The 13557-nt window shown below is 35.9% G+C and overlaps 2 protein-coding genes across 7 annotated transcripts in view; both read left to right on the top strand.

Annotated features, from left to right (window-relative positions):
• Window positions 1-6577, top strand: part of LOC125683281 (zinc finger E-box-binding homeobox 2-like) — a 36685-nt gene extending 30108 nt beyond the window's left edge. For all 6 annotated transcript variants that reach the window (XM_056141573.1, XM_048924263.2, XM_048924264.2 and 3 more), the window contains 2 exons: window positions 304-493; window positions 1427-6577. In XM_056141573.1, the coding sequence (XP_055997548.1) occupies window positions 304-493; window positions 1427-1638 (402 nt within the window). In that variant the 3' untranslated portion in view covers window positions 1639-6577. The remainder of the gene's footprint in view (window positions 1-303; window positions 494-1426) is intronic.
• Window positions 6578-10962: 4385 nt separating this feature from the next.
• Window positions 10963-13557, top strand: part of LOC125683283 (organic solute transporter subunit alpha-like) — a 43191-nt gene continuing 40596 nt past the window's right edge. The window contains exon 1 of the mRNA XM_048924271.2: window positions 10963-11127. The gene's annotated coding sequence lies outside the window, so the exon portion shown is untranslated. The remainder of the gene's footprint in view (window positions 11128-13557) is intronic.

Genomic DNA, 13557 nt, shown 5'->3' with positions numbered 1-13557 from the left:
TAACTTTCAATGATTATTATGAACTAATGTCATTTTATTCAAAGACTACTAATTGAAATATAATAACGGCTTGATATATCCACATAGCATGATAAAAGAACCATCTTTTTACCAATACACTGATCATGTTCGAGTGAACGTTTTGAGAATATAGACAGCCATTATGTAATAGATAAAATATTACAACTGTTGTTAAAATTTTGGCTGGTTATGAGCAGAACATCCTTAATCTTCAGAGTATTCTTTTAATGTCTTGAAAAGATTGATGATGATGTTGGTGATGATGATGATGATTGTTGACAGATGGAAGCAGAAGAGGTTCAAATGGACCTGGAGGATTCACTGCTGGATGAGGATCATCCACTGAGGAAGAAGCGGCGCAGCTGGAAGGGACACAAAATTGATGCTGAGGAGGGAATGTATGCATGTGACCAGTGTGCGAAGGTCTTCTCCAAGCAGAGCTCCCTAGCCAGGCATAAATACGAACACTCGGGTAAGTCGGACTCGTAACGATAGAAATTGTATGTGACCAGTGTGCGAAGGTCTTCTCCGAGCAGAGCTCCCTAGCCAGGCATAAATACGAACACTCGGGTAAGTCGGACTCATAACGATAGTAATTGTATGTGACCAGTGTGCGAAGGTCTTCTCAAAGCAGAGCTCCCTAGCCCGGCATAAATACGAACACTCGGGTAAGTCGGACTCGTAACGACAGTAATTGTATGTGACCAGTGTGTGAAGGTCTTCTCAAAGCAGAGCTCCCTAGCCAGGCATAAATACGAACACTCGGGTAAGTCGGACTCGTAACGACAATAATTGTATGTGACCAGTGTGCGAAGGTCTTCTCAAAGCAGAGCTCCCTACCCAGGCATAAATACGAACACTCGGGTAAGTCGGACTCGTAACGACAGTAATTGTATGTGAACAGTACAGTGTCTAGTCGTGCTCGTGACGACAGTAATTGTATGTGAATAGTACAGTGTCTAGTCGTGACGACAGTAGTTGTATGTGAACAGTACAGTGTCTAGTTGTGCTCGTGACGACAGTAATTGTATGTGAACAGTACAGTGTCAGTCTTGTTTTGCCGAGTCATATATCCATGAAATGAGATCAATAATAAAAATAATCCCTCCTCCATGTGTAAGTGAAATAATTGCATGTAAGTAATATATCTGCAACATCTACATGTAAGTTAAATAACCACAGCATTTACATGTAAGTAAAATAATCACAGCATTTACATGTAAGTAAAAATAACCAGCATTTACATGTAAGTAAAATAATCACAGCATTTACATGTACGAGGGCTGTTAGATATGTAATGTGTATTGTACCACAGTGCGATAACGCTTTGCACGATTTCGTGGATGATGATACTCTTGAATAGTTCTTTTTTGAGTAGCATGGCATTTCGGATTTCTCTTTACAGGTGCTCGTCCATTTACTTGTGAAATTTGCGGCAAGGCCTTCAAACACAAGCACCATTTGACAGAGCATCGTCGACTCCACTCCGGCGAAAAACCCTTCGAGTGTAAGAAGTGTGGCAAGCGATTCAGCCACTCGGGCTCCTACAGTCAGCACATGAACCACCGCTACAAGTACTGCAAGCCACTACGAGAGGATGGATTCTCCTCGTCTTAGTCCTTCACTGTAATCTACAAGTACTGCAATCTGCCACTGTACTATTTCATGGACTGGGTACTGAGAAGACTCGACCTTTTCTTCCTGAATAGGTGAAAAGCTCTCTCCTCAGGAGCTGATTGCTTCTGCCATGTTATCATAGATTTATGGGAGTTGTCTCCCTTAGATTGCTGTCTATGTTTAAGAAAGTCCCATGTTACTATGTTATTGATTGAAAACAAGAGTTTTGTCCTCCTACATGTTATCTGGATTTGTTAAGGATTTAGAATTAAGACAGAATATTTATGCACTGCAGAATTTGTCCAGACTGGATGTTTTATAGCTTTGTTGTGTTTAAGTCTCCATTCCGGGTTTTATTGGCTCTCGGCATTCCAATGATGTGGAGCTGGGGAACATTCCTGTATCATCATCCATCATCACAATCAAGCACATCAAGCTGAGAATTTCAATCATATAAATTTTCGTACATTTATCCAATATTCACATGATTTGACATTGCATAATGTTGGTATTTTTAGATTGCATTGTTAACTATAAACATTCAAAGTTTGATGTAATATCAAATGAGGAAATTTCAAGGCTTTTAACCTGAGCATTATAACACTACAACAGTGCGTGTGTGTTGTTCCTGCAATCTTTCTACTCCATGACATTTATAAATGGTGTATGTATATCTTGTCGTGATCATGTTTTATAATGAGTTTATTTTTCATACAAGACTTTTTCTCGAGAAAGAAATAGAGGGGACCAAAAGATTGAGTAATGTGTATATATCTGAGGTTTGCATGTGAGGAGAATTCTTTGAAATTTGAAATATGTTTCCATGGTGACGATGTCTAGTCCACCAATCAGATGACCTGATAGCAATACTCATGTGGTTAATGTTGTGTTAGCTGGCTAGTCCCCCACGTGTTGTGAATGTCCCCAGATTTGATGCTCTGTGTAATTCGTGTATTAGGATTAGTTTTGAATTATCAGTTTCTGTCATAAGAGTTAGAACAACTGACTTCTGATATTATACATCAGAAAGTCACTAGTTTTTCAGGACCTTCTCTGTTCATGTTTATTTAAAGGCAATCAAACTGTTTTAATTTATTTATTGAGTTAATATATTTTATGACATATTTCTGTAGAAAATACTCAACTTGTTGATGCTCATATTAAAGGAGAATTAGTGCTTCCAGAATACACAAACAATACGATCTCTACCAAGAGGCTGGTAGTCAATTTACTGATCCATTATTACATTTACTTAGTTCGATTGTATTTTTAAATTGGATGATGTTTAACTGAAATCCTCTTTTTTCTGCAGCAGTAACACAGTGTATTGGGATTGATTTGATTTATTTTCCTCCACTGCTGAGACTAGTTGATGTTAAGGCTACAATCAAATTGTTGTACACTGTTAGTCGCTTGGATCTCGTAAGACTCTATGTTTGTGAGACTTTGTTTGCGATCTTACCTTAACGCGGTACAATTTATTGGTGGTCATAATTTTCGTAAAGATTCAATTTGTTTAACACCAAGTATGATTATGTTGGAAAATTATTTTTTCTTTTTGGGCCAAGAAAACCTCCCAAGTTTAGGCGAAAATTGAGTTCTCGTGAATGAAAATTGAGTTCTCGTGAATGAAAAATGAGTTCTCACGAATGAAAATTGAGTTCTCCCGAATTAAAAGCGATTGACAGTAGTTTCTGGCCAGTCGTCGAATCTCTGTAGATTAGGTGGATTGTTACTTTTATACTGTGCTGATTTTAACAGGAGCTTCCCATACAATTGAATACCAGTATTTGCTCTGTGTGTGTACTACCAGGAAAGTATTGATGTTATGTTAAACCAATCATCATCAGCGTGCATGAAGTGTGAGAGTACAGTGCAATCCATAGAGTGTATTCGATTTTATGTAGAGAGATGCCATTTTTATTATATTTCTAGTTATCTATAATCTGATCCCTTTCATTGATTGTTTTATTTAACCTTGGTAGCCCCAAATCAGGCAAATGAAATCCGATAGATCAGTATGAAAATTTATCCAGAAAAATCTTTGAAAACCTTAATGTCTTAAGAAAACCGCATAGTGGAAAGCAGTGCTCTTTTAATTTTATCATGTGCCAAAGTTTTCATCCTGCATTTTGTGCCAAATTCAATTTATTTAGGTCTCCTTGACCTAGATGTGTCGTGAATTCTCCGCTGCCAAAATGACCTAGTCCCTTCGTTTGGTGTCGTTTTCGTTCCTACCTTTACAGACAAATTTAGTTTTACTTTCCCTTTAGTTTCCCTTTACAGACAAATTTAGTTTTACTTTCCCTTTAGTTTCCCTTTACAGACAAATTTAGTTTTACTTTCCCTTTAGTTTACCTGTGTTTTATCTTTGCTATATAGCAGGTTTTAAATTTCTATTAGGAAATGACTGCAACATTTTTATATTTTTTTTGAAAAAGTCCTTGTCTTAATGAAATGAAAATTATGTGTGTTTGTAAGTGGTTGGTAGAAGGCGGGAATAAGCAATAGATTGTACAGTACCAGTCCCTTTAATAGTAGTAGTAGTAGTACTAGTCCCGATAATGTAGTACCTATAGTCATTGCACTTGTTATATATCGCCACCTCAGTCTTAATTAATACTGTTAATTAGTATGATGTATATAATTGTAGTTGATTTTGTGAAACTTTAAACCTGGGAGATGGAGTCAGTATATTGTCATTCTTTCTTGGTTCTAAAAAAAATCTTATTAATAAATTCAAATTTTGGCAAGAAAATCGGTTTAATTTGAATTTTTATGAAAAATTGTGTTGTACATTGGTTTATGTGCTAATTGAGTCAAGGAAGAATGCAGTGTTTTTGATTTTTATGATTTAGAATTTAGAAAACGTTTGATTGAATGATGGGGTGTTTGAGTAATGTTAAGAGTGATTGTGTGTAGGTCTGTAGATGGAGTGTGTGAGAGAGATTGGCTTAGCTCTCTAACCCCAGCATGCCGACGTCTTGCCATTACAGTATTATAAACTTCCTGTGTCTTCCTTGTGCCAGTATTATATCGTGCACTTCACTACGCAGATTATATTCACTTGGTGTAGTCGATATTTAAATCTAGTCTTTTTATCGTGCACTTTACACAAATTATACTCACTTGATGTACTCTGTATTTAAATCTAGTCATTATATTGTGCACTTCACAAATTATATTCACTTGGTGTAGTCTGTATTTGAATCTAGTCTTTTGATTGTGCACTTTATTTCGCAGATTATCTTCACTATATAAACCTAGTCTTGCCCTACTGTAATGTAATAAGGTTTTGCTCTAGTCATTTGCTTCGTAATTTAAATGAAGATTTAGCTCTAGTCATTCGCTGAGTAATTTAAATGAAGGGTGCATGATTAGATCTAGTCAGGCCTTTTCTCCCAGTAATCCACTTGCGGGGGAATCTTTTTTTTTTTTTTCCCCCGCAATCTGGTTATGTCATAAATTTAGAAATTTAAAAGAAAGATGCCATAAAGAAAATACTCATATGTCTTTTTTCTAATAAGCGTACACGAATACCAATGAATAGATGACCAAAAATACCCCCTCCCCATGTGTACAACCCCCAGTTGATGATACTCCTTCTTAATCCCTAAGTGCCAAACTCAGTCCCTATACCGTTGATGCCAACGCCCCCTCAGTATTGTAGATTAACCTGCTGATTTTTTTATCTGTATAGCACACATGTTTTATCTCACCATTTAGCTGCTGAGCTAGTAATCAAAATTATGTACATAGCAAGTAGTCTCCCTTGTCCTGTGTAGTATTTTTATATACATGTATCGTGCGATGTGAGTGGTCGATTGTGGAAAGTGAATGTGATGTTGAGATGATGATTGGTTTAAACATGAAAACCCCCACCACAAATCAGTATTAACTTGCCATACAAATAGTCAGTTTTCTAGCTTTGTTAGTATTGTCTGTTAATGAGATTCTGTTTAAATACATGTGTTTATTAGCAACATGTAGAGGTTCCTCAATCTAAACACAAAGCAACATTTACTTTTGTATCTGCATATGCTAGCAACGGAATTTTACAAATTCCAGTAAAAATCCAATTAGAATTTCTTGTGTGTATTGAATATATATATATTGTGTATATATATATATATATATAAATGATGCAATACATGCCATTAGATGTATGTTTTATGTGTTGTATTAATGTAATGTTGCATGAGATGTAAATATTTATGTCACTATTTACTTCATAAGGAATATATCCTTAGTTTTAAATTGCATGTGTTATTGTAGATTTATTCATAATGTATAATATAGTTTATTGTGAAATAAACAAAGGGAGTTAATCTAGTCAAGAGATGTACAAATCATGCCTGCAATTGTAAGTCTTGAAAATTTCAATCATTGTGTTGTATTGCCTGTCTACAGGGCAACATTTCATGATATATGTTTATTTTAATATATGCTTTTTATGAAGTCATTTTAATGAGTTTGCCACTGGTTTTATGTCAAACATTGCAACAGATATTTCCTAATTCAAATCATCAGACAAATTGTTTTCTCTGTACATTCCAAGTTTTCACAATTATAGTTTCCATTGGATTCAAGAGACATTTTTTTTTTTTTTTTTTGTATTTCTTGCACTTTTTGAAAAAAAGTTTTCTTTCTTTCTTATTTTGCTTTTCTTTTTTCTTTTTTTGCATGTGAACACCATTATTTTTTATCCCATGAAATTAGACATTGATACTCTTATTGAATACCCTGTAAATGGTCAAGAAATCCTGATTTTTTATTATTATTTTTTTAGTCGTGAATTTGCATAATATAGTCAGCGTTCTACGCGAGAATCGGTGCGTGTGTGACAGCTCTGTTTGTATTGTCACGCTCAGTGTTCTCCATTAATTCCAATGTTTTATGTAACCAGTCTGTAGAAATTACAAATAAAAATCAAACTCCATTCTCAAGCTTTTTATCTTTTCATGAAGATCTTTAGCAGACTAGTACACAATTTGAAATGTATGCTTTTGAAACAGGTGTAAAATAATGAAATTCTCTTAGAATACTGAAGTAAGTTTCATATACCATACTTCCGTAAAAAAGGGTGATAATTGCAGACTTTTGTGCCCCGCCACAACGCAGAAGGGGACATAGAAATACTGGTGTCTGTCCGTCAGTGCCACTTGACTTTCCTCAGAAACCGCTCAACGGATTTTGTTCAAATTTTGTAGCATTGTTAGTCACCCTATAGTATATGTAGTTGATCATTTTGCTCAACCGATTGGATTCGACAAATCTCACAGGAGTTATGGGACTTTGTTAATTTGTGCCTGCTACACAATAGGAACACTTTGTGGACGCTACCCCTCGGACACCGCTGGATGGATTTTGTTCAGATTTCGCAGGATTCTTAGTCACAATATGTAGTTGATCCTATTACAGGATTCTTAGTCACAATATGTAGTTGATCCTATTACAGGATTCTTAGTCACAATATGTAGTTGATCCTATTGCACTGCGATTTTGATTCTACAAATGTTACAGGAGTCTGGGACTTATGTGCTGTAATTGTTTTTGTGGCGGTGGGGGACATGGCTACAACCTTGTTAACTTTATAAGCATAGTTGTTCTACATCCCTAGTTCAGATTCAGATGCTATTGGAAGTACATCTTCACAAGCCAAGTGTCCGATTAGCTTTCTCTCATCATACATTTGGGAGATGAGAGTAAGCGAATCGTACACTTGGCTTGTGAAGATGTTGGAAGTAGGACATTTTTGTTAGCTCACCTGAGCCAAAGGCACAAGGGAGCTTTTCTGATCAATATTTGTGGTATGTTGTCCCATCAGCATCGTAAATCTTCAGAACCACTGGGCCAATTTCAACCAAACTTGGCACAAAGTATCCTTGGATGAAGGGGAATTAAGTTTGTTCAAATGAACTATCTCCCATTCCAAGGGGAGATAATCAAGAAAAGACAAAAATAGGGTGGTTCATTTAAACCAAAAGGCCAGAAAAGATGAGACTTGCATGTATGTGGAAGCATCCTAACAAAATGAAGACTCACTTTTGATCAAATCATGACCCCCTGGGGTAAGGTGTGGCAACAGCACGGGAGTAAAGTTTTATATGATGAATATAGGGAAAATCTTTTTAAAAAGCCTTTCTGGAGAACAGCAGGGTTATTATTAGATATGTTGAAATGCAAGAGGTAGAGTAAATAAATCTTGTTCCAAGTCATGACCATTTGAAGTAGGGAGGCTACAATAGGGATCAAAGATTTAAAAATGGAATATAGAAAACAAATCTCAAAAACAGCCCTGATTAGTAGTATTTATTAGTATTTAATCACATTATAGTGTAAATATAAGATGATTAAATCATGATCCCCGAAGGTTGGGGCAACAACAGGGATAAAATTTTAGTACATGCCAATAAGTGTTTTTAGATAAACTTTTAAAATTTGGCTGTAGTTAGTCATATTTTAAAATATGCAATCATTCCAATGAAGTTCATATTCATAGCTGGTCAAATCATAGCCCCCCTGAGGCTAGGGTGGGGCTGAAGCTTTACATGTCAATGAGTATATATATTTATGTGTGTGAAATTAAAAAATTCAAGAATCACAGGGCCACAGTAACCATTGATGTTGAAACAGTCCGAATTTGATTCCAAATCAAGTTTTTTTCCCCTTCAAATTATGGTTTCTAGGGTTTTTGGCTAAAATCATGGATAATAATTACATAATACATGCATACAGACACTAAATCTTCGTAACAGTAAGGCCATGTTAGTAATATTGATGCATCCCTGTGGTGTAAGGTTCAGTAAAGTCATGACCCTGTAACAGTAAGACCATGCTAGTAATATTGATGCATCCCTATGGTGTAAGGTTCAGTAAAGTCATGACCCTGTGGGACTTAATGGGTGGAGGGAGGTCACAATTTTTGTGGAAATGAAGAGGGTGACTTTAAACAAAAAATAAACGGGGGTCAATGTGACTCAGGTGAGCACTGTCGCTCATGAGCCTCTTGTTATTGAGTCCTCATCTGAAAGACTCGCAACAATCCCTTCTAAATGCGGATCATTTGACAGAGCCATGAAGTGATTAGGAAATTATGTACACATCATAGTGATAAGAATGCGGATCAGAACATTCATTTAAAGGAACTGAAAAAATTCTTGGACCATCTTTTTTCTTCCAATATACTCCCAAAGCATTTCTTCAATACAGACAAATAATTTTTCAAAAATTAAATGTAGTGAAAAAGTGAAGGTAACAGTGATCAAGCTCATAAATCTTACAAAAAATACAAAATTGAGAGGCGGGCAAATATGGACCCCATAACATACCAAAGGTGGGACCAAGTGCCGAGAAGGAGTAAGCATCCCTTGTTGACCATCACACCTGCCATGGGGCCTATATCATGATCAAGTAAAACGATTATATGTACTAAAATTCTGGACACAAAGAATGGCCTAACAATTGGTATGTGACACGTCAGATACCTATACCATTTAACCTTATGACAGGAAGAGCAGAGTGTATTTGCTAATTACATCATTAATAATAATGACCATAGATTATGCAAAATGCTGACTTTAAACCAGACTGTTGAAACCCCTGTAACATCAACTTATATGCCAGTAGCCTCCCTCGATTTGACAATTGATCATACACAGATCATGCTCTTGTGTATTAAATCAGCTGAGAGACATATAAACCATATTATGTAGGTGAGAATAGAACATTGCTACATAAATATGGGAAGTTGATAATAGGAAAGCTGGAGTTATCCCTTTAGTTCTTAGTTTGCCATTAATGTAATTGTTCAAAACAAAATGTCCATACAAAAGACTGTGATGTCTTCTAGTTTGAGTTCACTGGGGTATATTGAATATGAATGAAAGTAAGTATTGTTAACAAATAAAACGTTGTTGATGTATCTAAATGTCGATTGCGATTTGAAGGCCATAGCAAGAGATTTTTCTTTTCATACAGAAGATTCTACCTCATACAATGTAAAAATACACAAAACAGGTCAGCTAATAACGGAGCACAATTTGTGCCCAAGGGAATTCCAACAGACAATAGTCTGAAAGAACTGATCATTAAAGACTACAGAGATATTGTCAATGAGGAACTATCCAGCACCTTTTTAATATCAACTTCAGAATTATTGAGCATAGAATCCAAGTAGTGTTTAAATATGAATAATTCATTATACCATTTTTACTGGAGAAGCAGCTACATGTATCTATGACGTCAAAAAGCCATAGTCTTTAATTCATCGTGAGAAATGGTGGTTTTTAAAAGTGTGGAGAATTCATACGTTTTCATACTGATGATTTTGGAAAAGTTTTGTGATTTCAGATTTGCTAGAAGTTCTTTGGAATTTTTGACAATCCACTTTTCTCGCATGTTGCAGCACACTACGTCTGAAGTGCCTCCTTCATAGCAGTTAGTATCTTCATAGCAGTTAGTATCCTCGTGAAGATAGTGACTTAGTAAAACATTAACTGGATTCTGTAACGTAAGGTAACTGATATTCATCCGCCCTATTGACTGGGATATTGAATGTGCAAATGTGGAATTAAAGCCAAGTTTGCTTAAAATCCATTTGTAATAGTTAGTGTTAGATTAACAAAGACAATGATGTTACAAGCTTCGTCCTGGAACTAATATACGACTGTACATATATATCTCCCTCGTATTCGGTAATAAAAAAAAATCTTGTCTGTTTTAAAGTCACCTGAGTTATTGGGAGTTGAACTATGTTCAATCTCCCTGGGTCATCACGCACTTTTCTGCGCAGTAATTTGTATAGTGGTCGTCAGCGGGGGTTCTGTGTCAGCTGATTTACTCCTAGGTAAATCAACATAAACTTTTATAAACATCCGCCATTAAATAATCCATGTAACTTTTCTGAATTAATCTAATTTTGATAATTGACATGTAAATAAATGCATTTCGATCAAATTGATACTGATAGACATAGAAAAATAAAAGTTGTCGTTTGTAGCGCAGCGTCACCTATAAACATTGATAGGGAAACGAACGACAACTGCACACAAGCCCTATTGACACCGTGGCGCGAAATATCGAATATGGTGCGAAACCTCAGAAAATTTACAAGAAATAACTCTACAACATTGTGTATGTGTATATATTTGGTTTATTTTAAATGTGATATAAAAAATGCTTGATGTTACATGTAGATTGAATTAAAACACGTCATTCCCAGTCAACAACTTTCGATTGGGATCGGAATACGAAATAAAATTTCTTATATCCGGTGGCAAAGTGAAACTGCTTCATGCTTCAAGTTATTGAATTACGTAGTAATTGCACGTTACACATTAGAGAACTGTTCCTTTTAATAAAGAAAGTCACAAAATAGATACAAAATGAGTGTACCTTATTCATTACTGTTACCGAGCTTTCGTCGACTATAATCTCGAAATGGCGTGTTTCGCTGCACTTGATGACAGTAAGGTCCACATTTTCTACGTGAGTAGTGTGATATTTGTTTATGAATTTTTTGCGCATACATGGTATGTCTCGGCTAGGAATAATGGAAACTTTCTCACCTATGTATGTAAAGGCATATTAATCTCTATTTTTAAAAATGTAGAACACTTTTATCAAATGACAATGTTTGAAAACGCTTAGAGCCCCGATGTCAGAATTTCCTTTTCCAAGACATCAATGTCAAATTCATTATCCTTTTTGAATAGTATGTACCATATTTTGTACCAGTTATCCATTTGAATCCCCTATTACAATGGGTATTTGCTGCACTCTGTAATGTTTGAGTGGATGTCATGAGTGTGTGTCAAACAGAAATTTTAAGAGCATGGGATAAGGTGCTGCCATGTATTACTTCACTATCAAAGTTTAACCCAGTTGCCACAATGTTGAATTTATGCTGCAAAAAGGATTGGAAATTGCTCTGGTCAAAACACATTGTTTATTTGTCTACAGATGAAAGAGACATGGGGATTCTCCCTCACAAACTGAAGAAAAAAAATAGTTATGGATCTTGTACATGTATAGTTTATTAATCACTATAGATTTCCAGCATCACAAGTCTGATTCCACTATATGCTTTCCATACTGTCAGGTTCATTCACCCCCTGTTTGAGCCACAGTATAATATCCCAAATACCTTGGCAATAAATAACATTATTTGACTAGTGTTTCATTTTTAGCGGAGTTGCGATGAAGTCGAACTCGGCTTATGATCTGATGAAGTGCCTTTGGGCGGGCAGGCGGGCACGCATCAACATTTCATTTCCGCACCATAGCTCTTGAGCAAATTATAGGATCTCATTCAAACTTAGATGGATTGTCACCCTCAGTAAGATGAGGAAGCCTATCGATTCTGGGGTCACTAGGTCAAAGGTCAAGGTCACTGGCTATAAATAGACTGAAATTTGGAGAAAATTTTGTTTTCCGCACCATAGCTCTTGAACGAATTATAGGATCTCAATCAAACTTAGATCGATTAAGTAAGACAAGAAGCCTATCGATTCCGGGGTCACAAGGTCAAAGTCACAGTGGCTATAAATAGACTGAAATTTGGAGAAAATTTTGTTTTCTGCACTATAATTTTTTAACAAATTATAGGATCTCAATTAAACTTAGATGGATTATCGCCCTTGATGAGACAAAGAAGCCTATTGATGTTGGTCAAGGGTTAAAGGTCAAGGTCACAAAGGATTTAAGTCGGCTGAAATTTATGTACGCAAAATTTTGCTCCCTGCTTGATAATTCTTGAAAACTTTTCTGCCGGTTCCCTCTATGCCCATTCCTTGCGCAACTCGGCTTGTGCATTTCCGATGCCCGACAATTTTTAATTTTTTTGCATTTCATTTAATTTGAGTTATTATACAATTATTTACCATTCCACTGATCCTCTACAGGACTGTAGTATACTCAGGTGATAGTTTAGCATATTGGACTACCTTTTCAAGTAATGAATCCTTAGAATTAGCTATAACTAGGATTAAACTTGAATGTATATATACAGGGGAAAAACTTCTTCATAACTGCAAGGCATTGATAACCATATTGATTTGAATGTTTGGGCCATAATATGTGGTCACATTTTTCATGAGAATATAAAGGGGTGAAATTCTAGAAAACAACAACACGACTTCAGTTACTCGAGGAGCGTTGTGGCCCATGGGCCTTCCATTATCCATGTTTGCTGTTGTAACGCTTTGAAAAACAACAACAGTTGATTTGTATCTAAAATCATGATAGTATTCAGTCATTTATCCCCCCTTCCCTTCCAGTACTATCTTTTCTAACTGAATTTCCACAATGTTCAACTCCCACGAGTACTTTAATTGTAATAGGTTCCCGCCCGTCGTCGTGCGCCTTATCTTTACAACTGCTCAATATTCATCTCTTCCTGGTGACTACTGGTTATTTAACTATTGGGTATAAAGCCTCCCCATGGTAAGAGGAACCTAAATTTCACGACTTCTGCACTTCAGGGGCCATAGAGGCTGGACAAAAATTACCAAAATTTATTATTCTAGGTCCACCAGTGGAGTGCATAGTTTTGAAGAGCATGATTTAAGCCCTCTACATTTTAATTGTATATATTTCATGACCTTTGGGAGATGGGGATTTAGTTTGTAGGGTGGGGGAATGGATAAATTGTGTTAATGTCTGTAATGCTTACAAAAACTGAATGCATATTGAAAAAGATCAACTCTGCCAAAATTGTAAATTTCTTGACTCCCGGGGCAAGGGTTCAGAACCCAGGGCGGGACCAAATTTGTCATGTAGGATTATATTTACTTTATGTTATATAATATTGAATGTAAACTGAAAGCATGTTGGGTTTTTTTTTTTTAAAACACAGTTGCAAAAATTTAGGCCTTAGTGTGGGACCAATATTTTCGATAAATTCTTCTAATGTTGAAT

Source organism: Ostrea edulis, chromosome 6, assembly GCF_947568905.1.
Source record: "Ostrea edulis chromosome 6, xbOstEdul1.1, whole genome shotgun sequence".
Lineage (NCBI taxonomy): Eukaryota > Metazoa > Mollusca > Bivalvia > Ostreida > Ostreidae > Ostrea > Ostrea edulis.
The sequence above is the reverse complement of the archived record's forward strand: the minus strand, read 5'-3'. Positions and strand labels throughout refer to the sequence as shown.